Source organism: Salvelinus sp. IW2-2015, linkage group LG26 (genome assembly GCF_002910315.2).
Source record: "Salvelinus sp. IW2-2015 linkage group LG26, ASM291031v2, whole genome shotgun sequence".
Lineage (NCBI taxonomy): Eukaryota > Metazoa > Chordata > Actinopteri > Salmoniformes > Salmonidae > Salvelinus > Salvelinus sp. IW2-2015.
In genome coordinates this window covers 37,957,067-37,982,833 of record NC_036866.1, presented here as the reverse complement: position 1 = coordinate 37,982,833, position 25,767 = coordinate 37,957,067, and the positions used below count along the sequence as shown (strand labels likewise).

General features: G+C 42.4%; 1 protein-coding gene across 6 annotated transcripts in view; it reads right to left on the bottom strand.

Moving 5' to 3' along the window:
- The window catches only part of fgd4a (FYVE, RhoGEF and PH domain containing 4a), a 109,849-nt gene that overhangs the window by 2,509 nt on the left and 81,573 nt on the right, over positions 1–25,767 (bottom strand). For 5 of the 6 annotated variants that reach the window (XM_023971295.2, XM_023971294.2, XM_023971297.2 and 2 more), the window contains exons 3-17: positions 24,126–24,260; positions 23,038–23,221; positions 15,293–15,686; positions 9,610–9,699; positions 7,730–7,875; positions 4,945–5,101; positions 2,654–2,792; positions 2,320–2,378; positions 1,932–2,078; positions 1,641–1,813; positions 1,190–1,220; positions 1,002–1,082; positions 748–873; positions 441–578; positions 25–165 (exon numbers count right to left, since the gene is read on the bottom strand). In XM_023971295.2, the coding sequence (XP_023827063.1) occupies positions 25–165; positions 441–578; positions 748–873; positions 1,002–1,082; positions 1,190–1,220; positions 1,641–1,813; positions 1,932–2,078; positions 2,320–2,378; positions 2,654–2,792; positions 4,945–5,101; positions 7,730–7,875; positions 9,610–9,699; positions 15,293–15,686; positions 23,038–23,221; positions 24,126–24,260 (2,141 nt within the window). Of the gene's footprint in view, positions 1–24; positions 166–440; positions 579–747; positions 874–1,001; positions 1,083–1,189; positions 1,221–1,640; positions 1,814–1,931; positions 2,079–2,319; positions 2,379–2,653; positions 2,793–4,944; positions 5,102–7,729; positions 7,876–9,609; positions 9,700–15,292; positions 15,687–22,509; positions 22,606–23,037; positions 23,222–24,125; positions 24,261–25,767 lie in introns of those variants that run through there. The other variant, XM_023971298.2, reaches the window with a different exon arrangement.

The window sequence follows — 25,767 nt, the reverse complement described above, 5'->3', positions numbered from 1 at the left end:
CAGTATCTAGATGATGTGGCTGACCTGTGGGGCTCCGTAGAGGTAGAGAACCAATGCCTCCTTCTCTGGGATGACGCACCACACCTTCCCCCAGGGCTTGTTCTTCTCACAGTGCTGCAGGAAGCCACAAATMATACTGCTTCCGGAGAACTGAGCCGCCTCGATCTGGAGACAGAGGAGTGCTGTTAAGACACAGACGATATAGGGCGGCAGGTACCCTAGTGGTTAGAGCGTTGGACTAGTAACCGAAAGGTTGCAAGATCAAATCCCCGAGCTGACAAGGTACAAAACTGTTCTGCCCCTGAACAAGCCAGTTAACCAACTGTTCCTAGGCCATCATTGAAAATAAGAATTTGTTTTTAACTTACTTGCCTAGTTAAATAAAGGTAAAAATAAAATATGCAGACGCAGTTGTGCGCGTGTTTCTCTTTTCCCCTTACCTCCAGAATGCCCTTCTTCTTGCCCTCGGCCTTCTCCTCTCCAGTCAGGATGGAGTAGCAGTCCTTACACACCTTGTTAATCTTGTTGCTGTCGTACTCCAGGGCCACRTTYTTGTCTGAGCACTTCCAACACACAACCTGATACAGGGACAGAAGAAACATCGGTCTAATCTGGAATGAACGACAGAGTGTAAACTAGCCAAACAGCCAGCCGTCAAATGGGTTGAGTATAGCATTTAGTATAAACACGTTATAATGGGTGCTGAGGGAGAGAGAGAAGGGTGTCAAACGGACGCTTCTCACTCACATATCCGCAGGCTCGACAGTGGTGTCTCCGTCGCGTCAACGCATTGAAGGGCTCTTTACACTTCATACACATTGTRACCTCCTTGTCCCGAATCCAGCGAGGAGCACGTTTCCCCAGCTCTGCCGTCTAGATTACAATACATACAAACACATGTAGCTCAGACACGAGAAGGTTTTTGGTACAGATACAGTACACAGGACCTAGTGATAGAGGAGTAAGAGGTCAGAGGTCATGTTCATTGTGGTGGCACTCACTGACACTTCCTCCACGTCTTTGGAGGCGGACTTGAACGTCTCGTTCTTCTGATGGAAGATCTCAATAGTTTCCTTGAAAGCCTGCAGGCCAGACAGAGACATGGTCAGTAATACACACCCAAATGTACTGAACATACAGAAAATATAACTATAAGATAGTGTTAACCAAAAAGAATGTGATTATGTACCTTTATCCAGTTGTCCTTGTCTTGTTCGGAGCTGAAAAATACAATGAAAAACAAKAACAGTAGTGAGCTATTTTGTCAGTTGTGGGATTGTGGTGTAACTGTTATGTAGTGAGCTGAGCTGTGGCTTGGGGTAACCACAATGACTCCAATCTATAGAATGTTATGTTACACTACTGTTTATCATGAGCTGTAGTAGTACACTTATCATACACTAAGCCCCCATAGGGTTTGCATAGAATTTGGGTGTTACAGTTATCCATATTGTTATCAATAGGCCGTGGGACTGTAGTATACAGTTAACAGCTATTTTGAGAATCATGGCTGTAAAGAGTTTTCATACATATGGCCATAGGGTGGAGTAGAACACTTATCTTGAGAACAATGGCAGTTATTCATTAATGGCTCTATAGGGTGTATTAAGGGTATAGTATGGGTTGGATTGAGATCTTGCCTGACTTGCAGCTCCAGAGTCCTCTCCTTGCCAGACACCTGGAAGGTGTGAGGGTAGTCTTCGTTGATGGTCTCCAGCACCTTCATGCCCTCGATGCCGATGCGGGTGCGCACCGTGTACTTGGCCCCTCCCAGGCTGAATTTGGGCACGCAGTACAACAGCATGTTGTTGAACTGAGGGGGAAACAAAGGAACACCTGTGATTAATGCTTGTTTTGCTAATGTATTGCTTCAGACTTGGCTGAGTATACGGATAAAGTGAAATGTGTGTATGTTTGTGTGAGTTTCTCACCAGGAAGAGGTATCTCTCCATAGCCGAGGTGTTCCTGGCAGCRAGCTTCAGGATGTGTCCCTCCTTGATGAACTCATTGGAGGCGTTGACGATGTCCTCCTCCTCCCCCAGCATCTCATAGATCTCCAGCAGCTTCTTCAGATTCTCCTGAGAAGGGAAGGGGTTCAAAATGCTTGGTTGGGTTCAAGCACTAGCCAAAAAAGTGTCTCAGAGTAGGAGTGCTCATCTAGGATCAGGTCCCCCCCGTCCATGTAGTCTTATTCAGTAAAATATTAAAGGCAAAACTGATCCCAGATCAGCACTCCTACTCTGACAAGCTTTTTGAATACAGGTCCTGATTTTATTTCAGATTATAAGAGTGGTGTGCTATCAGTGGGACTGTACTTACAGATTTTCGAATGGCACTGTTGGAGTGTGTGGCTGCCATGGCGATGATGTCCAATGACTCTGAGAAACATGGAATGAAGGGATGATTCATTTTGACCTTTCTAATAAAAATTTTCTACAATTGTGAACAACAGATTTGTTTATTTTCAATGTAAGGCAAATGTTTTTGCTAGGCATTGGAGGATTCAAATGTCTTAAATTTTTAATGTGAAGTAAATTATACATGATTATAATGACAAAGAAGTCTGTCGAAATGAGTTACATGTAATCCTGCTCTACTGTGTTATATTATGAATAGTAAAAGCACTCTTGTGAATTTCCAGTGTTGTACTCACTCTCTGCGTCTCGGCGGTCGGGGTCGTCCTGAGGCAGTTTCTTCAGGTAGTCTTTGAGCAGCATCTCGTAGCGGGGAACTCTCTGTACCGGCTCCAACATGTGGTGCTGGAGCGTCAGACTGCCACACGCCTCCTGGCTCTGACAAACACACAGTAAAACAGTCCACTGTCACTTCAAGGTTGAAGGCTTAAAAGTAAAMTCAGACAAATTGTTTGAGGCATATCCATTCAACAGGATCAGTGGACACAACCATAAATCCATTGTTCCATGACTATTTATTGTCACAGTTTCTGTTTTATTTGATTGTTGTTTCTTTAGGTTACCGCTGGAGGGCACCCTTACCTTGTTTTCTAATTTTCAGGTTACCCTGATTATTACTTATTGGATTCACCTGTGTTTAATTACCTTCTCTGTTCACCTGGTTGCCTTGTTATTTAGGTTCCTCAGTTGGCCTGTATCTGTGCTTAGGTCTCATGTTTTATTAGTGTGCTCTTGTGCGGTTGCCTTGTTTCTGTCAAGACTAAGTAAAATATCTGGATTTACCCTTACCTCTGTTTCTCTGTGCCTGAGTTTGAGTTCGTACAAGCATTATTGTTACAATTTATAGTACAAATCAATATTCAGATAGATTTTTGGGCTTTCTCCTAGTAAACCGAATGAGTCCTCGGCTCGCAACAAATATATGTATATCCACAGGTAAATGATTATGGTGCTATAGTTCAAAACTCAGATCATGTTGTTGTGTCTTTGGCATCATTAATGGTGAAGACTGTTATTTTATCAAATCAATTCTCTGTAAGTATTATTACGTGATTAAACTAGTCATGTAAATTTAATTAACTAGGAAGTCGGGGCACCACGGAAAATCTTCAGATTACAAAATTATAATTTTCCGAATATAACTCRTCAGATATTTTAATATCTGATCAACTAGTCTTCTATTCATTAATTATTCTTTACCTTACGTCAGTCTCTGTTCAAACGTCGTAGAATTCTAGTTTATCTGCACAAACCCAGCCTAAACCATGAATCATCCATACACCAATTGGCTTAATCATGTATTTACTAACTAAATAATCACAGAAATGCATAACAAACAGTAGATATTGGTTACTAACAATGATAGGGATGATCCCCTAGTGGGCTAAACCGATATGACGGCTTGGTATACAAAGGGAAGGGGGTGTGGACTGAGAAAGAGCGGGAAAGACAAAATGGATCACTACACACAGTGTATAATTATATTAATTGAAATGCTAATCCTTTGCACATGAACGCTCGCTCATTCGGGACTAATTGCAATCAATATATTTACGCCCATATGTCGTTGTCTTCTCTGTTGGAATCGTCGGTCTGTCTGCGGGAGAGTCAGTTCATCAGAGAGTCTCTGGTTACTCATGGTGGTGGCTCTATCGGTGGCTCCTGATAGTGTCTGTTGTAATGGATCCGTCAGGCGTCCAATGTTCTTAGAGTAGATATTTCGGCGGTTGTCGGTATTCACATCCCAGGATTACATCATTTCTAGCTGCAGACTAGTAATTAGTATCTAAGATTTGCTCTTWTTCTGTAGGGATTGATAGTCTCAGAGTTGAACCATTTCCAGCTGTGTAGCTTCACGTGGTATAGTTTTCTAGTTTTGGTAATCAAACCTGTGCCACCTCAGCTTACACCGAGGTATGCGTGGTCTTAACTATTCGCAATCACAGCTCACGCTGTGGGTTTGCTTAGTCTGAAGAAAATMTTCTTAGGAGGGGCTTTTATTCGTAACAGTTAGAAGAGGGCAGTTCCATGACCCTAGATCATGTCTGTGCTCACGGGGGCATGCCGCTGACAAGTTAAACTTTACAGGGAATACAATTCTCTCAAAATTAAAAGGTTAACATCACATTACATCATTTCACAAATAGTTTCATCTTTACTCATTAATTTTATACAAGAATTAGATACAAACTAGAGGTTGCCCGATAGTTTCATATAATTTCATTTTCCCACTTCGGGGATTTAGGAGTTCGGACACGTMAAATCCTTTGTTCACTCTGTGGTCTCTCTCTCTGCATGAAAAGGGGGAGAGCGTCTCCGCCAGGAATTTACGACCTGAGGTAACAGAACCTGGGTGTAGGAGAGAGTGAGAGAGGGGGAAGCCACGATCTACACCCAGAAAGGGCCATGTCAATGTAATTCCTAGAATTTATATGGAATTATATAATTCCTATACAACTCATTTGTTAATCCACAACTGCAGACCTGTGCACCTCTGAATTAAGCCAGTGTTTAGAATCTACGCTAGTACCTGTATGTCCTGGATGATGGCTTTGAACTGTGGTGAGCGGTCCGTCCACTGTTTCAGCAGCTCCATTGCATTGTCAAAGTTCTTCACATACTCAGCGTACATCTTCAGGAAGGGTGTGAGATTCTGCAGGATGTCCCCCAAGCGAGGGGTAGACTCCCTGMAGGGAGGGAGGGAGGGGTGCCAGTTAGATAGGAACCATAAGGTAACCATCTCTCAACCCTGGAACTCCACCAACTAGAGACCAACTGGGCACAAAGTGGTTGAATCAACGCTGTTTCAACGTAATTTGTCAACGTATTGTGACGTGGAATTAACTTGGAAAATACATTGGATTTGAAAAAAAGTAAATGTAAACCGTTGTTTAGCGGGTGAACCAAATTTCAACATAGACAAAGCATGTGTTAAATATATTACATTTGTATCTTTAAAACAATGTTAGATCTTCAACGTTATATCCACTATCAGAAAAAATAACAATAGGCTGGACAGCTCCTCCTACTGGAGAGTTGATCTATCTACAGCTAACCCGTTGCGCTCCCATCCAGGGTTTTAACCAAGCCCAGCCCTGTTTAGCTATGATATGTCACTATTATTACCAATGTCCTATCTTGAGAATTATTGTTGKGAGATCTCCACATAAAAATGAAATACAGTAGGTTAAAGATGCAATATGCAGAAATCGCTCAGCCATTTCCTGGTTACTAAAATTCTAACAATGCACTTCATTTCAGTTTATGTGACAAAACAAGCAAGCATAGTGTATTTAATCATTGTACCATCTAAACKGCTGTGAAATATATTTCCCATAACCAAAGAATATTGTATTTTCAGCTGTTTGAAGCTGGTGTACAAACCCGAAACTAAGAGATGCAAAAACAAAACTTAACAACGTGAAGCATAGAAATAGTGCACATTTAACAGATCTACCACTTCTTAGAGACTTGCGTTCAATGAGAAAGAAATGTATGTTATAGATCTATCAATGTGCATTTGATCGGGTCACCCAAAAATTTACATTTTGTAGCTTTAACTGTTGCTATCGAAGCCATTTCAAAGGGTAGGTTGAACAGAGCAAATTAAAAGTGACCATACTTTATCAATCATTATCAATCATTATATCATCAATGATACTATTCAGGCCTATATAGTATTTGCACAGCTATTGTTTCAAWTCAACCCAGAAWTCAACTAAAAATAGACAATACAATAGGCCTAGGGTTTCAAGCTCTGGTTGATTTCAAATGTAATGATGATATTTAGTGGTGTTGAATTGMGTTTAATTCTCAGTGCAACCAAATATTTAACATTTAAAGGAGATGTATCTTCTGCTTGGATAGTTCAATCTGTACCACTGACTTAGTCTGGCTTTAATTCCAGTTTGTCTACAAATTAATAATAATTAACAATCTAAGTTAAAGAATAGGACTAAATKAAATCAAATATTATTTAAAGTACATTTAAATGTTTTATTAGATTTAGTCATATTCTTTCATTTAGATTTTTGGTGGAGATAGAGAGGTGAATGCAACATATCAATTATGAATTTGTAGACATATTGTTATATGAAATAAATGCATGTTCAAGAGAGCATGCATAAGTCGTCACAGGTCTGTGGAGATCTTCACAATTGCTGTAATAATCTGTGCAGAATTTCGAAAGGCATTTATCACTTGCACCATGTACTTTGTAATCTCAACTGCAATCCAGGTCATTTGGTTCTGCTATTAGATGAAGCACAGGGATAACACATCCATCTGTTGTATAAATAAACAAAATATCTGACATTGTATTCKCATTTGAACTTTGCCGTGCTTTTAAATGGTTYAACGCGCGCAGTGATAGACATTTGGGTGACAACTAAACCAAAAATCAGACATTGTTTTTTCCATTGGAATTTGGTTGTGCTTTTAGATGTTTGAAAGCATAGTGATAACACATTGMAAATTCAACTKACTTTTGGCTGTCTTTTTGAGTGGGTGAATATAGGTTGTATTCTCATTGATCAACGTCTCAACCAAATATTACCCAATTATCCACATTGAAATGATATAGTGGGTTAAGTGGGGATTGACTCATTTAGGGCTCTATTCAATCAGATCCGCTTTAGCCGACATCCACATAGCGGTTGTTTTGGCGGTATCAGAGGTGGAACTGTGTTAGAGCTGTCAAATCCATGCTCCCGGCATTATACCTAAAGCGGACATTGCCATTGGCTGCATGTAGCACAGAAATCACATGCAGCCTGGTTTACAGGTTTGAACACTAGAATGTGAGATGTAATCTACACCTCCATTAGGATGATAGAAAGTCTCATGATTTTGTTGAATGATTTTTCAATTTGAGCGTAAATATTTCTATATAGACTACACTTTCTAACTGATCTTCTCTGCGAGTGGGGCGGGTGTGGCTTCGTAAACAATGATCGCAAGAGCAGCTGCTCACCGATTTGACGGCTCCAACGCAGTTCCACCTCCGACACRGCCAAAACATCCACTGTGCAGGTGTCTGCTATCGCTTGATCTGATTGAATCTAGGCCTTGATCACAGTTCAACCGGGACATTCCAACCGACAGACCACAACTTCTCTATTTGATGATAAATGGTGTTCTTATTTCATCTAGATTACACAAATACTGTAACTGTGTCTGAGTGAGTCTGATTCTGAGTGAGTCAGAATTGGGATTTAGCTATTGCATTTTATTGTATTTTAATGCATTCTCAAAAGGTGAGATCTGTGAGTTTGTACACTGATTCTGTGGCCACTGGCCAGTCATGTGAAGCTCACCATTCTCCCATGCGTTTCTCCAGGTCAGGCAGGAGGAACTGGTTGTGGAAGGTGTTGATGGAGGAGATGTTGGAGAAGATGTTCTTCACCACGTCCACTGGGAACGTGCCCTTTAGAGCTTCCTCCGTCAGCTTGGCACAGAACACCTGCATGGTGGCACAACAACATGGCCAGGTGAGTTAAACCACACTGAATTGATCATAATAACGAACACGGCTTTCTTTTCATTCTGAGGTAGACCTGGGCCAGTGTTCGGTAGGACACACCGTATCAACACATTCTGTTATTGGACAAGTTTAGGTAATACCTCCCTGTTTCTCACAGTTACAAAACGTTTTCTAACTACCAGCTGTGTAAAGTACTTAAGTAAAAATACTTTAAAAAAAATACGAGTTAAGTATTTTTTGGGGGTATCTGTACTTTACTTCTCTATTTACACTACTGTTCAAAAGTTTGGGGTCACTTAGAAATGTTCCTATTTTTGCCCATTAAAATAACATCAAATTGATCAGAAATACAGTGTAGACATTGTTAATGTTGTAAATTGTAGCTGGAAACTGCAGATTTTTATGGAATATCTACATAGGCGTACAGAGGCCCGTTATCAGCAAGGCCAGCATCCCAGACTCACCTCTTCACTGTTGATGTTGAGACTGGTGTTTTGCGGGTACTATTTAATGAAGCTGCCAGTTGAGGACTTGTGAGGCGTCTGTTTCTCAAACTAGACACTAATGTACTTGTTCTTTTGCTCAGTTGTGCACCGGGGCCTCCCACTCCTTTTTCTATTCTGGTTAGCGCCAGTTTGCACTGTTCTGTGAAGGGATTAGTACACAGTGTTGTACAAGATCTTCCGTTTCTTGGCAATTTCTCGCATGGAATAGCCTTCATTTCTCAGAACAAGAATAAACTGACGAGTTTCAGAAGAAATTTTTGTTTCTGGCCATTTTGAGCCTGTAATCGAACCCACAAATGCTGATGCTCCAGATACTCAACTACTCTAAAGAAGGCCAGTTTAATTGCTTCTTTATTCAAAACAACAGTTTTCAGCTGTGCTAACATAATTGCAAAAGGGTTTTCTAATGATCAATTAGCCTTTTAAAATGATAAACTTGGATTAGCTAACACAACGTGCCATTGGAACACAGGAGTGATGGTTGCTGATAATAGGCCTATCTACGCCTATGTAGATATTCCATTAAAAAAAATCTGCCGTTTCCAGCTACACTAGTCATTTACAACATTGACAATGTCTACACTGTATTTCTGATCAATTTGATGATATTTTAAATGGGCAAAAGGTGTTTTTCTTTCAAAAACAAGGAAATGTCTAAGTGACCCCAAACCTTTGGACTGTAGTGTATATGTCTGACAACTTTTACGTCACTACATTCCTAAAGAAAATAATGTACTTTCTTTCTACTCCATACATTGTCCCTGACACCCAAAAGTACTCGTTACATTTTGAATGCTTAGCAGGACAGGAAAATGGTCTAATTCACACACTTATCAAGAGAACATTCCTGGTCATTCCTAGTGCCTCTGATCTGGTGGACTCACTAAACACAGGCTTTGTTTGTAAATGAGTGTTGGAGTGTGCCCCTGGCTATCCGTAAGTAAATAAAAAAAATAAGAAAATGGCGCCGTCTGGTTTTCTTAATATAAGGAATTTGAAATGATTTATACTTTACTTTTGATACTTAAGTATATTTAAAACCAAATACTTTTACTCAAGTAGGATTTCACTGGGTGACTTTCATTTTCTATTAAGGTATCTTTACTTTTACTCAAGTATGACAATTGAGTACTTTTACCACCACTGCTACATACTGAACAGGACCCTAAAGTGACAGGACCCTGGACGGACAGCTGGACACACTCACCTGGTCCAGCAAGTTGAGCCGCGTGACGTAGGCCCGCTCTGTCTTCAGGAGCTCAGTAGCGATCTTGTACAGCTTTTGTTCATTGGTCTCCTGAAACACAGAAGAGAGAGCTGTGTCAGGTGGCTGTGGGATGATTTGGGGAAATGCATACAGTATGTACATAGGTGATGTTCCTATGAGGTCATAAGGGCCTCTCGCCAAAGAATAATGGACAAAGACAGTTCAAAGACAGGTTAGACAATTGGGAGTATAGTGAAGAAGAAGTTGAACTCTGAGGTCATGCCCACAGTGTAATTCATCTTTCCCTCCCACATTGTCCTCATGTGCTTGATTCCCATGCTGCGCTAGGTTCCTGTCAGGGCTGTGACAGTCATGGAATTTTGGATGATGGTAAATGGCCAGCCAAATAACCGCGGCCTCTGCCTACTGCCTTAGAAATAGAACGGACGGCCCCATTCTGAAAAGATTTGGCATGGGTCCCCAGATCCTCAAAAGGTTCTACAGCTGCACCATCGAAAGCATCCTGACCGGTTGTATCACCGCCTGGTATGGCAACTGCTCGGCATCCGACCGTAAGGCACTACAGAGGGTAGTGCGTACGGCCCAGTACATCACTGGGGCCAAGCTTCCTGCCATCCAGGACCTATATATAGGTCGGTGTCAGAGGAAGGCCCAAAAAATTGTCAAAGACTACAGTCACCCAAGTCATAGGCAAGCGGTACCGGAGTGCTAAGTCTAGGTCCAAAAGGCCTCTTAACAGCTTCTACCCTCAAGCTATAAGACTGCTGAACAATTAATAAAATGCCCCCCACTTTGTTTTTACACTGCTGCTGCTCGCTGTTTATTATCTATGCATTGTCACTTCACCCCTACCTACATGTACAAATGACCTTGACTAATCTGTACCCCGCACATTGACTCGGTACCGGTCCCCTGTCTGTATCCTCGTTTTATGTTTATTGTTATTAGTGTTTTCTTTAGTTTATTAAGTAAAACTTTTTCTTAACTCTATTTCTTGAACTGGATTGTTGGTTAAGGGCTTGTAAGTAAGAATTTCATGGTAAGGTCTACACCTGTTGTTATCGGCGCATGTGACAAATACAACTTGATTTGATTTGAGTATAACCATGAGCTTACCAGTCTCTCACAACACACACACACACACACACACACACACACACACACACACACAACACCACACACACACACACACACACACACACACACACACCACACACACACACACCACACACACACACAACACACACACACAGAGAGGACTATTGTGTCATAGTGGTGTAAGGAGACCCTGACAAAGCACTACTGAGTGTGAACACTGGCCAGGCCTTACTGGCCAACACACACTTCCCCATAGAGATCTTCAACAGTATCGCTTTAATCAAATGTTTGTGCTTCAACTATGTTCTATGTTCATTTTAATTAAGACTCATTCATTCATTTTAATTGAGGAGTGATGTCTGGGCATACTGTAGTATGTGTGCCTGTGTGTATTGGGATATTATGGATGTGTACTGGGATATTGTGGAGTATGTATGTGTATGTGTATGTGTGTGTGTGTGTGTGTGTGTGTGTGTGTGTGTGTGTGTGTGTGTGTGTGTGTGTGTGTGTGCGTGACTGTGGGGTGGGGGAGCCTATCAGGAGAGGAAATGAAAGGCTAGAAGGGAAATGACACCAATCAACAAAGAGAGAACTACTATTGACAGTCTCTGAGTGCTTTGTGTGAGAGAAACCACTCAATACAGTACAGTTTATAAAACACACACTAACACTACATGACCAAAAGTATGTGGACACCTGCTCGTCGAACATCTCATTCCAAAACCATGGGTATAAATATGGAGTTGCCCTCCCCCCTTTGCTGCTATAACAGCCTCCATTCTTCTGGGAAGGCTTTCCACTAGATGTTGGAACATTGCTGCAGGGACTTGCTTTCATTCAGCCACAAGAACATTAGTGAGGTCGGGCACTGATGTTGGGTGATTAGGCCTGGCTCGCAGCCGGTGTTCCAATTTGTCCCAAAGGTGTTGGATGGGGTTGAGGTCAGGGCTCTATGCAGGTCAGTCAAGTTCTTCCACACCGATCTCGACAAACTATTTCTGTATGGAACTTTGTGCACGGGGGTATTGTCATGCCGAAACAGGAAAGGGCCTTCCCCAAACTGTTGCCAAAAGTTCCCTTCACTGGAACTAAGGGGCCTAGACCGAACCATGAAAAACAGCCCCAAACCATTATTCCTCCTCCATTAAACTTTACAGTTGGCACTATGCATTCGGGCAGGTAGCGTTCTCCTGGCATCCGCCAAACCCAGATTCATCCGTTGGACTGTCAGATGGGGAGTCCAATGGCGGCGAGCTTTACACCACTCCAGCCGACGCTTGGCATTACGTATGGTGATCTTAGGCTTGTGTGCGGCTGCTCGTCCATGGAAACACATTTCATCAAGCTCCAGACAAACAGTTATTGTGCTGACGTTGCTTCCAGAGGCAGTTTGGAACTCGGTAGTGAGTGTTGCTACTGAGGAAAGACTATTTTTATGCGCTACGCACTTCAGCGGTACCGTTCTGTGAGCTTGTGTGGCCTACCACTTCGCGGTGAGCCGTTGTTGCTCCTAGACATTTTCACTTTATAATAACAGCACTTACAGTTGAACCGGTAGCTCTAGAGGGGCAGAAATTTGACGAACAGACTTGTTGGAAAGGTGGCATCTTGTGAAGGTGCCACGTTGAAAGTCAGTGAGCTCTTCAGTAAGGCCATTCTACTGCCAATGTTTGTCTATGGAGATTTCATGGCTGTGTGCTCAATTTCGTACACTGGGTGTGGCTGAAATATCCGAATCCACAAATTTGAATGAGTGTCCACATACTTTTGGATATATAGTGTACTCAGAAATCAAGATTCTGCAGGAAACTAGGGAATATGTTCCCAACTGATTGTTAGAGCTGGACAGAGAATGAAAGAATGTTCGCTTCCTCTATTCATTGATATGGATGGATTGTGTGTATCTCACAAGTATTGTTCAAGTGGAATGTTCTCTTACTCTGTGTTACTTCCTGTACAAATATTTATTCTCATATTCGTTACTTTGAAATGCGGTGGGATTTTTTTAAGTGTTTTTTACTTTAACATTCAAGCCATCTACTGTATTTGATGCCAAGAGTACAACAACTATTCTACCCCAAAGCAGTCGTTCCTTGAACTTTCTACCCAAAATTCTAACGAATGGACCGATTGTTAATGTGGTTACTAGTCAACTGTAACTTTCAGTGTGTTTACTGGCAGCATAACCAAACACACTGAATTTTTGTCTGTCTCAGGCTGTTGAAACTGACAAAACACACTGTCCCCCTAGCTCTGTCTACAATATGTAATGGTCGTCAAAAATATACAAAATTGCTACGTCCTTGACCTTATTCACTCTCTGCCAGCTAAGTATGTAAAGTAACTAACAGAGATGCAGTAAACTGATAAGCCATGAAGCATGGTATATAGGAGCCACTCTAGCTAGAGCCCTCCACCTCTCATATATGTCCCATGTAGAGATTGGGGGTTTCATTCACTGCTGAGTGAACACACTAATCTGAGAGCCAGATAATTAGAAATACCAGCCGGCCAGGCAGCAGCAAGGCCTCCCACAGGGCTACTGTGGCGCAAACTCAATTCTTCAGCTGCTGAAGCGTTTGACATCTGTTCAGTCCAGTCCCGAAAATAACCCCCAGTAGTAGCAGGGCAACGGAATTATGTTGAGACTTGTTTTAGACTATAAAATGTATGCAAAACAAAAAAACATTGATTTGAAAGTTTAGCAATCCATACAACCCTATAAACAAAGACTACTTTTAACAATTTACACTGAACATTTTACAAAAACACATTTACTGGAAGAACTGTGCAGATGCAAAGTTTGGTACCAGAATTTCAGTAAAATCTTCCTCAGTGTTTTACGTGACAACTTTTCCTAAGAACTCTTGTTAAATAGATGATCAAAATGAAGATTCAAAGATGTCTGCAGAAAGAATGAGATGTCAGCTATGACATGACACATTGACTTTGGGAAAAAAAATATTTAGGTTATTGAACAGTTTGTGAAGTAGATTTACACCTTGTAACAGAATTGCGTTAACAGAATTTCACCATGGGTATCTGATTTGTACTACACAGAAATACATAATTATGGGTATGAATGTCATTCTATTCCTGGTGATGTATCCTAAATAGGCACACAAAGGTAGAATTATGCAATATCCTCCTTTGAATATTTGTGTATTTATTATTTTACACACTGGCTATTATTTTAATGAGCTTCTCCCCCAAACATGACCAAATTCAGTTGGTCCGGACCAAATCTGAACCAATCATAGATGTCTATGTTCTACAAGTTCAGACATCAAAGTACAGCACAGTAGAGCTCAGTAAAGTAGAGTACAGGACAGTACAGAACATTCTAGTTAAGTACAGTAGAGAAGAGTTCATTATGGTACAGTACAATTCATTTTTTTATTTAACCTTTATTTAACTAGGCAAGTCAGTTAAGAACAGGCTACATGCCTCCCAATACAGTACATTATAGTGTACTCGACTCTAGTGTGCTTTACTGTGTACTGTACTGAACTATACTCTACTCAACTTTTTTTACTTTACTGTACAGTACTCTACTGTGCTCTACTGTACCATTGAAATTAAAGCCAGTTGGGACCGCAGGAAAAAACGACGGCAATTCAATTGCACCACAATCACCTGACCTCAACCCAATTGAGATGGTTTAGGATGAGTTGGACTGCAGAGTAAAGGAAAAGCAGCCAACAAGTGCTCATTATATGTGGGAACTCTTTCAAGACTGTTGGAAAAGCATTCCTCATGAAGCTGGTTGAGAGAATGCCAAGAGTGTGCAAAGCTGTCATCGAGGCAAAGGGTGGCTACTTTAAAGAATCTCAAATATAAAAAATATTTTGATTTGTTTAACACTTTTTTGGTTTCTACTTGATTCCATATGTGTTATTTCATAGTTGATGTCTTCATTATTATTCTACAATGTATAAAATAGTAAAAATAAAATWWAAAAAACCCTTGAATGAGTAGGTGTGTCCAAACTTTTGACTGCTACTGTAAGTGTTGGTATTAGTTGGCCTTTACTTCAACATTATGGTGTTTTGATGTATTTCAGGTAGATGTTTTCTAAGACCCCCTTTCCATCTGTTTGACCAGAAATCAAAGRCTTTGCTTATTCCTAATATTTAGGATATAAAATAGTTGAAATATGTATATTCATTTGACACCAGATTTGACATGCTCCTATAAACTTCACGTGTTGGTGCTCATGGATCCTTCTAGATGGAAATGACCAGCAGACTCAGTCAATAGAAACCAGACACACTGCTGAGACAAAGGCTAGCAGGCTACTCTGGCATGGCAGAAGGGGCTATATCTGGTGTGATGTGTCGCGCAGTAAAGGAGCTGTGAGGTTTCAGTAGACTGTGAAGTCAGTCAGATGAGAGAGCACATGGCTCTAATGGGCACAGGCCCTGAGACATCTGACACAGGGATATAAATTCATGTGACACTGTGATGCCAGGTTAAACACTTGCCTTAACACCAACACTACTCACATGAGCTCTATGGTTGCTCAGTGTAAGAGCTTTATAGTAACAGAGTTACAGACACTTACCGGTACCTTCTCCTCCACAATGCCCTCTTCCTTGCTTCCTTTGTTCATGTTGGTGGTCTCATCCTGTAGGTCCACTGTCCTCCCCAGTATGGGTCTTTGTGTGTGGAGGAGGGGAGTGATGCCCATGCTCCCGTCCCCCATGTCCCCATTCTCCAGGGCAGTGTCTTTCCTCAGGGGGGACCCACTCTCCCTGTCTCTGTCCATTTGGGTTAGCATCCCGTTAGTTGCCTGTTTGTGGGCATCCCGCTGCGTTCCCGGGACAGAGCCTGAATCCCCCGAGTTGTTGTCCTGCTGCTCGGACTCTGACTGTCTCTGGWTGACCCGGTGAGCCGGACTGCAGAGGGGCGACTTGCTGAGCTGCTTGAGTGGTGAGCCCTCCTTGGTTTCTGACTGGCTGTGAGAGCAGAGGAAGAGAACAGGAGGAAGTCAGAGACCACCGCTGATAAAGACTTAAAGCCAAAGAAGACAGGAGAAGACAGGAGATGAGAATAAAAGAGTGAGCGGGAGAGCACGTTCAGTGGCTGTTAAGCCTGCGGTATACTAACTAGTGAGTGCTGTGAGAGTGACTGAGGCAGCAAGACAGCACCGGAGTATGTACAAGGGTAAAAAATAAATCAGTTGAGATGCAAAAACTTCCTCTTGTCTTCTGGGGCTGCTGTGAGCTGCGCAGAGGAAGTGTGAGTGCGTAGGGCAGAGGAGGAGGGGAGGAAAAGAGGGGGGAGGAGGAGGATAGTGGAGTGGAGAGGAAGACTGGAGAGGTAGAGCCCCACTCCCTAGAGATAGCCTGCTGCCCTACTTCTGAATGCACATGCACACACATTTGTGGTGCGCGGGTGAGGTTCTTGTTCACCGCAATTGCTAATCTGCAACCGACTATATGTGATAAAGTGAAAATCGGAGGCCCGCACCCGACCCTAATATAGAAAATGTGCTGTAGGCTACAGTCAGAGACGGCTAAACAATTTTTTGACAGGGGGTGCAGGATCATGTTTTGCCTGTTTTAGATATGCTTCTGCTTATAATTTCAGACATTTTGGTATTCAACTTGTCTATAATTAGATACACGCAGCTTCTCTTCTGTCATTATATGTTGCCCTAAAGACTAAATAAACCCTTACTCGCCAGAATAGTGTCAGAAATCGGTAGAATGAATGCTTCAATCTAGTTGACATCGGTCAAGTTCTCTGTCATCTCTGCTTCTTTCGCGGAGCAAAGACGTTTAGGGACAGGGGATAAAATCCAATAACCCCCCAAAAAACTGGAAAGATTTGCTGTTCCAAATTGTCAAGGGACATCAATTTAAGGAAATAGAAAGCTGTGAAAACGACCCAAAACGTTTCTGATAAGATTTTAGTTCGGCTTGGATGCATATTTTATGTGGCTGAAATACTAATCAGTTTTTCTGATGCTGATAAAGACAGCACCTCTACAGATGGTATCTAACTGCACATTCCCATTCTCCCAAGATGCTGACAGAAATAAGTCCTATTTCTCCACTCCTGTTCCCGAGTAAAAATCTAGCCTACATTTGGTGTATTATTTTACTGCAAGACATTTTTTATTCTGCAGAAGTTAATAGTAGCCCTTTCCTGTAATCAAATGACCTAGTGTCCTCATGGATGGAATGTTATCAATATTTTTCAGTCTTCTGTGATGAAATATTGGGATGCAAACTCAAAATGGAATCCATTTCAACTCTATATCTGACATGGCACAGGGGTCATATTTTTTTAAGCCCATAACCATGTGTGTGAGGTGTATACTTTTGTTTTCAAAGATTTGTTTAAGACTACCAAGAAACACTCTGTGAGAGGCTACAGTCAGTGTTCAGATTTCAGTTTCCTTTTGAAGTCCCCGTCTTGTGACTGTTGAATTTGTATCGCCTCACAACCATCATCCTCTTCAACCACTTCACCAAATCTTTCCAAAACATTACTTTTCTGGCCCTCCGTTCTCTGTCTTCTTAATATTGTAACTTTATGTCCATTCCCTAAAGCATTTGGTGAGTGGACGGTGCCCTAAAGCTTAGGCTTACACTCTAATGCCAGATAGCCTCAAATCATGAAAGAAAAACCTCAATGCAGCCTATAAATATAAATTGCACAAGAATGATACATTTATGGATTTTTTTAAGCTTTTGTTTTTTCTTCATGAGTCAATCCACACATCACTAGTACACACGTCCATACGTGTACACACACACACACACACACACACACACACACACACACACACCTCCATCCAGCAGTACTGTATCCTGCAGTTCGTCCAGCTGTTTCCCTGTCAAACAGCACTTCCCTTCCAGTCCCCTTAGTCTTCACTGTCCAGCAGGGACATGGACTAATGATCAAACAGTGCAGGTCCAGAACTACTTTAAAACACTTTTAAAACCCATTTGGAATCGTACCCATGTTCTTTCCTGTGGTAGATCAGTGAGACTAAACCATGTTTCAATGGGTGCACTAGTCTAGCTAAACCATCTGATTCCACTGCACGAAGACAGGAACAACAAACACCTACTACAGGAAGTACGTGTCACAAGCCTACTGCACAGGTCTGAACCCTGTACACACACACACACACACACACACACACACACACACACACAACGGGTACATGTCAGTGTCGGTAGAACAGGAAGAGTGTATAAATAGAGGAACAACAGAGGTTGACATACACTGTACAGATGAGTCATTAATCTCTATGCTTTAATACAATGTCACACCCTCACTGTGTCTATACTAGTGATATGCAGGTTGACTCATAACCTGCATCCCGTGTGTTCAATCTGGCGGATTTTGGGTCATGACATTACTGTGGTTGAATAAAGTGGTTTGAGTAAAAGAGAAAACAATATCTTTAAGAAATCAAAATGTATAATTATGATGCAATTTATATCTATAGGCTACACTGAGGTTTTTCGTTCATTATTTGAGGATATCTGGCATTAGTGTGTAACAGTTGTTAAAGTACTATGTGAATTTCACCAGGTTCATATATTAATGTCATGTTGATTTGTTATTATGCATGTCTGCATCCTGGGAGTAGGGGGAGTGTGTACTTACGTTTTGCCCTGCGTGCTCAAATCATTTTGATGCACTATGAGAGAAAGAGGCGACGATTCGCAACAACATATGTGCTCTACAAATGTTTTCTTTTCTTTTGGATGCAGATGCAGGATACAGAGAGTGAATTCTGCTTGATTAAAACTATCTGATCTCCAAAGTCCACGTCTATAGTCTCATCAAGCGGGCAGCGACAGGCAAACGCAGAGTTACAGCGGTGCAGTACAGCACCGGTTACATTGGTGCCTTCTAGACCCGGATTCATCGTTGATCGACGTCAGCTCAATCACCGCGGCGCTGCTGCTCTAGAGACTAATTACATCATTGAGGTACTCTTGCCGCCTTGTGGCAAAAAGCGGAACTGCAGTCTTTTCTTTCCTGTTGATTTTTTTTCTGACAACGATGTATTGAGAGCGCTGTTTATAGTTAACTAACATAGAAGTGTGTTCATCAATAGGCATTTTAACGTAACATTAGTGGTTTAGTGGCATGGCATCGTATAATGGCGATGAACCCAAATTCACTGCTGGGAGGGGGAGTTTTTTCTCATAATCTGATCAAACCCCTGTAAAGCGTGTAGGTGCAGGAGGTTCCCCCATGTTTTGCTCCACAAAAAAATGTGGATGAAAGCCCTTCATCTAGTGTTAATCCAAACGCCCCTGTAGATGGTCTAGCTGAGCTGGTCACTCAGCTAGCCCGGGAAACAGGGAGCTCCATTAGGGAAGAACTACAGAGGGGCAGGTCCAGTACTTATGAGCCACCAGTAAGTACAGAGAAGATAAGTGATCATCATTCAGAGTCAGTAGGATTTGTAGACCTCAGTAAAATGAAGTTCATTATGCAATCAGACATAAAGGAACCTCCTACATATAGAGGAGATGGTACAGACAAATGCTCCATTCATGAATGGGAGGAGTTGATGAGAATATACTTGAGGACGAAGGGATGTCCTGATGGGGAACAATCAGATGAGATGATTAGTCGATTATCTGGCAAAGCAAGAGACATAATAAAGATACATTTACGCAATGCGACAACTGTTGATCCTACTGAGAAGCCAGATATTGTATTTGACATTCTGAAACAGAATTTCAGCGAATTGGCCTATTCATGCATGCCTTTGGCTGATTTTTACAATACTAAACCTGTACCCGGAGAGGCTGTTATGGAGTATTGGGTTCGATTGAACAAGGCCGTAGATGTCGCTGACGAGGGACCTTAAGAGACAAGGTAAGAAGATTGACAGCTCCAACTCCGATGTCGTTAGGATGTCGTTAGGATGCCAGTCCCAAACTGGCAGCAGTATTCCAATACAAGTCTAATGAGAAATGGACTGTGAGTGAAGTACAGGAGAGAATCTATGAACATGAACGCCGCAGGAAGGCCACCATGTGTCAATCTACCACTGTATCCTCAAAGCAAGTAACAGTAGATCCCCAGATAACTCCGTTTGAAAGCAGGGTCAATGCTGGTGCGTGCAGTGACACTTCTCTCACATCAAGCGCCAAACAAGATGGGCAGAGTGCAAGTATCGAGAGACTCATTCACCTGCTTGAACGTACCTTAGAGAAGAGCAGACCACCCGTTCTGGTTTCACAGACACAGGCCAAGGCGCCATCTTTCCCCGCCCAACCCTTCAGGCGTAGGGAATGCAGGGTTTGTGGCTCAGCAGATCACTCCACTGTGATTCACTGTAGACATGAGAACCTGTGCCTCTGGTGCTTTTCCCCAAGATCATTGGAAGTCAAATTGTCCAAAACAGGGGGAACGCTATGCCAATCCCGGTGGTGAGAGACTCCCACCACAACAGCAGAGAAACTCACCACCACAGCAGCAACCGTTAAACTGACACGCCCACAGGTGAAGGGGGGAAATGTGGGTGTTCAACTGTCTGCCCCCAAGAAAGAATCTGATGATCTCGAGAAAACGTATGAGATTTTGTGCTCTGATGCGAAAGAAGGAGAGAAAATTGTTATGTTAGGTTKYRAAGAGGTTGAGGCTTTTTCAGATTTGTTTTACACCTCTGTGTRTGTACATGGGAAAGTGCAGCTTAAGGGCATGCTTGACACTGGGTCTATGGCCTGTACATTGAGTGAACATGCGGAGCAGAGACTTTTGGAAGCAGGTGCCCTTCCTCAGCATTATCAGCCTCCTACAGAGTTAGTGTTAGTGGGGCGTGGGGGGGAAGAAGACCTCAACAAAGTGTTTCTATGATTTGGAGATGCAAATCTATGATGTTAAAGTGCCCACCCTAGTTGTTCCTGGACAGCGTGATGATCTCATCCTGGGATCGAATGTCATTAAGCATCTATTGCATGAGATGAAAGGCACTGATGAATACTGGAAGCTCGTCAACAACATGGATGGCCAGACCCACTCACCAGAGGGCGAGCAGTTTCTGCAGATGATGACAAGTGTCACAAGATGGAAGGGACAGCAAGATTGGGACAGTGAAGCTCACTAAAGCTGTGACTCTTTCGCCCAAGACTGAACACTTAGTTTGGGGTAAACTTCTTAAAAATGTGGCATTGTCTCCAGGCAGCACTGTAATAGTCGAGCCTACCAGGTCAAAGGTCATGCCCAGAAACATACTCGTGGGTAGAGTTATTACACCCATGTGGGGAGATGGCTGGGTCCCTTTAAAGGTAGTAAACTGTTCTGACAAACCTGCTCCTTGACTCGGTCCCAAGGTGGTCTCGAACACAACACTGTTGTGAGGCGATACACATTTGACAGTCACAGGATGGGGACTTCAAATGGAAAGTGAAATGTGGACACTGATTGTAGGTCTATAACATCTCACATAGCAGTAATATTAACTCCTGCAGACTTAAGTATTTCTTGCAGTGAAATTATACATCAAATGTAAGAAGAAATGTGACTTGGGAACAGGAGTGGAAAAATATGATTGATTTCTTTCAGCATCTTGAGAGAATGCCAATGCGTAGTTTCATACCTTCTGTAGAGGTGCTGTCTTTATCAGCATCAGAAAAACTGATAGTATTTCAACCACATAAAATATGCATCCAAGCCGAACTGAAATCTTATCAGAAATATCTATATCAGGCAACAACAAATCCTGCACCCCCTGTCCAAAAATCTTTACGTTGTCTCTGACTGGAGTTTACAGCACATTTTCTATATTAGCAGGTTAGGGTCAGGTGCGAGCCTCAGATTTTCACTTTGTCACATATAGTCGTGAGGTTGCGGATTTGTTATAGCGTTCGCAGGCGGGTGCGGGTGAACAAACAGCTGCCCCACTAGTCTATACAAAGCACAGAGGACTGTTGTGGTTGGTTAGTGTWGGCCATGGAAACACTTGCGCAAAACACTGCGCAATATGTTTCACAAATCCTCCTCGCAAACTTGGCTTTAATCTTTGATAGATAGAAACGATCTGTTAACTTTCCAAGAAGTTTACAGGAAGGCTGAATCACCTTAATGCGCCTCAGTATTAACAAATGTATACAGTCGTATAATGATAGCATTTAGAGGTAGACTGTATTGCTACATTAATAGCATCATCTGCTGGGTTTCCAGGTTCCCTCTACTAAGAAACACAGCATGTGAAGCAGATTATTACTAGGCTAATTCTATTCCTTAGAGGCTGCCCTTCTTTTGCCAAACTAAACCAAATGTACTCGGAGGGTGAGTCTGTAGCTCCAGAGACCTGAGTTGGTGTGTAGAGGCCTGGGTCGGCAATAATGGACTGAGCGGGTAATGCTGTTGGACTCCACTGTATGAGTGGTTCACACAAGGGCACCATTGTTTCTCCCTCTCAGTCTCTCGCCAATGGGCCTCCTCGCATTTTGTTAAAATCACCACTCAGACTTGTAACCAAGCGGGAATGACAACAGAAACGTCTTAAAGTCATAGGAAAACAGATGGCACAATAGATAACTAAAATACTTATATTCAATTAGCAACAAGTGTTAAATGAAATCCCAACTTATGTCATTCTGAGACTGGCTGTGTTGCTATAGAGAAAATGCTCGGCCTTGGCCTTGTGGTAACTTATTAATCTCTGACAAAACAATAGACTGATTCACACAGCCAAACCTTTTGACACACAGCCAAACCCTTGAGGACACAATATAACATCATCTGAGGCAGGAATCAAAACATGAGAAACTTTGTGTTGTAAAATCCTACCTCTTTCGTCCAGACTTCATCCTACAGCAGTGAGCTCTCTCCCGCAACTGAGGGAGCAGATTTTCCGCTTTGTCCAAATCTCTTTTCATCCTCCACTAATGCTTTGGCTTGTGATACACAAGCTGATCTCTAGTGCTCTCTCTGTCTAAAGCGTTCCTCTGAAGAAATATCAATGAACCGGGCTGAAAGTGACTTCTGCTTTTTAGTTCATCTTGTAAATAGTAGGAGATATTAGGAAACTTTTGCATGCAAGGTTTATTAACGTCACACTTGATTACTACACTCATGTCTGCCTGGACAAGGTATTTATTTTAGTAAATGGAAGTACCCATGTCAAATCTCTCTCTCGCTCTCTCTCGCTCGCTCTCTCTCTCGCTCTCTCAGCAGTTAGTACAATCTCTCAAAATTCACAAAAGCAAGACACACACGAGCAATATTTTCACACACATTTGAGTTAGCGCTGTATCTCAGATAGGGTCTAATTTATACTTTTCTCAGTCTGTACTCTACTTTCCCCCCCTCCTCTACCTGTTCTCCTCGAAGTGGTTGATGAGGTTCAAGACTTTGGAGGGTTTCTCCCGGCTCTTCACCACCATCGCCCCTCCTCTTCTCTCCTCCATGGTGGCTCTGAGGAGTGCTCTCTCCACACGCCCTAGCGGGTGGGCGGCGGACTTCGTCACCGGGCTCTGGAGGTGGGCTGGCTTCGGAGGCACTGAAGGGATGATTTGAAAAGGTCAGTGGTCAGGGCTAGAGAGGTCGGAGGTCATGTTGGCATGGCCACTCTAGGAGCCTTTCTGTGACTATACATCCTCCACCAGCATTTTACGGAATGTTGACTATGTTTTGTGGAGTTTGGTGTTCTTCCAACACAAGGTGGTTACTAAAGGCTAGTCTCATTCCCAGAGTGTCTGCGACCCATGCCTATAAGCCTGCAAAACACGGCTACTTTAGGCATAACATTCATCATCCAGAATTAGATTGAAATATAGCCATTCTGTGGACTAGCAGTATCCTCTTAATGGCATGAACTATTATATAACCCATAGAGGGGATGGTCAATGGACTGTTGTAATGGGTTAGGGTCTTCCTTTTTATCTCTGGAGAATGATTCACTGTGTTCAAATAAAAGAGGAATGCAACACCACTAAAGGCAAGGTTTCACCACTGTGTCACACACTGTGTCTGGTTACATAACTGGCTCTTCCTTGTGGCATGAGCTGTTTTGTCGTACATGTTTTGAGCAGTGGTGGAAAAAGTAACCAATTGTCATACTTGAGTAAAAGTAAAGATACCTTAATAGACAATGACTCAAGTAAAAGTGAAAGTCACCCAGTAAAATATTACTTGAGTAAAAGTCTAAAAGTATTTGGTTTTAAATATGCTTAAGTGTCAAAAGTGAAAGTATAAATCATTTCTAATTCCTTATATTAAGCAAACCAGATGGRACAATTTTAGATAAAAAAAAAAAGTTATGGATAAAACACTCCAACACTCAGACATAATTTACAAATGAAGCGTTTGTGTTTATTGAGTCCGCCAGATCAGAGGCAGTAGAGATGACCAGTAATATTATCTGTAAATTACACAGTAATATTAGACAGTAATATTATCTGTACCTTGTGGTTTGGGCTGCAGTGAGGGCCTGCTGTCCGAACTTCTTCCATTGACACCCCCCCTGCTCTTCTCACTGGGACTCTTCCCACACAGACCTGTCCGACTGACCCTTGCACTGTGGGGGCTGCTGCTTAGAGCTGAAAGAGAGAGAGCGCAAAGAGGAATGGTGAGATTCTCGACAACACTCAGTTGGCTGCGGGGTGACAGAGCTGGGATCATATGACGTTTACCATGCCTCTGTTGTACTTATTTTTGAAAGAGGACCTCCTCACTTCCATACCATATATCCTGTTTTTTGTGATTCACATCCATGTTGCACCACAGACAGAACATATACCACTCACAGAATATCACCCACCCACTGCCACTGGCTTGCAGTGGGTGTAATACACTACATCTTCCTCCATCTTCTACTATTCATTTGGCCAAAGGCCAGGGGGGAAAGTAAGCCGGTCTGGTACACCGTCCCGGCAAAATAAATAGTGGGGGTATGCCGTACCAGTAAATCATCAGCCTATCACAATAATTAAAACAAAATGTCAAGAAAAGTGTAGGCTACAACACCACTATTTATCATTAGCGCATGTCAGAGGCATGGAAAATGTGCGAATGAACTTGAAAACAATGCGATGTGGTTCAAGGAGAACACTGCCATGGCCGCGATGAGTGGCTGACACAGACGCGCGCGAACAGCAGTGGAGGCATAAATCCTGGCCTAATTACACTGTGTGGTGTTTTGTATAGCAGATGTCTCTTAGCATTCACCACTGTGTTCGGAGGCTGGAACATGATGCCAGTAGATGAACGGGAGCAGGTAGCTTAGTAAAGGAGAACGTTGAAGTTATTGTTTGACAATCAGATGACAACATGACCTCTTGTGTTTATGCCACAATAGAAGGTCATACATTTTAAAAAGTTACATGATAAATCTTTACTGACTAGGCCCACAGATATCCTTCTTGAATTAATAGGGATTCTATGTTATTCTATGATTAGACCCATAAAAAATGTTGGTGTACGCGCAAGCATATGAGGTCCTGTACCGGGAAGAAATGAAATCTACTTTCACCTCTGCCCATGGCTGAACATTAAAGTCTCCATGTAGTTCATTATCATGCTAATGACCCAGATGATTGTCAACAGCACTGAGCCTGGTCTAACCATCTGCTAACAGATGGTATCACGGCTCAGGAGAAGACCCAGATGCAGACAGTTCGAATAACGGACGTTTATTATATAAACAGGGGGCAGGCAAAGAAAAGGGCAGGCAGAGGTAGGTAGTCCAGGGCAGAGACCGTAAGGTACAGAACGGCAGACATGCCACGTGCGGGCAGAATGATCAAACCTGGGAAAAATAGAAAACAGGCGCTTAAGGAAACAGGAGTACAAAAAAACACGCTGGTAGGCTTAACGAGACAAGTGGAACTGGCCACAGAAAAACAGAGAACACAGGTATAAATGCACAGGGGATAAAGGGGAAGATGGGCGACACCTGGAGGGGGGTGGAGACAAGCACAAAGACAGGTGAAACAGATCAGGGTGTGGCAGATGGTCCAGTGTGTTTAACTAATACTGTCGGACTGTTTACACCAAGTCTATAGTCAGAAACACTCCACAGTCAAGTCTCTACAATTGCACAGCCAT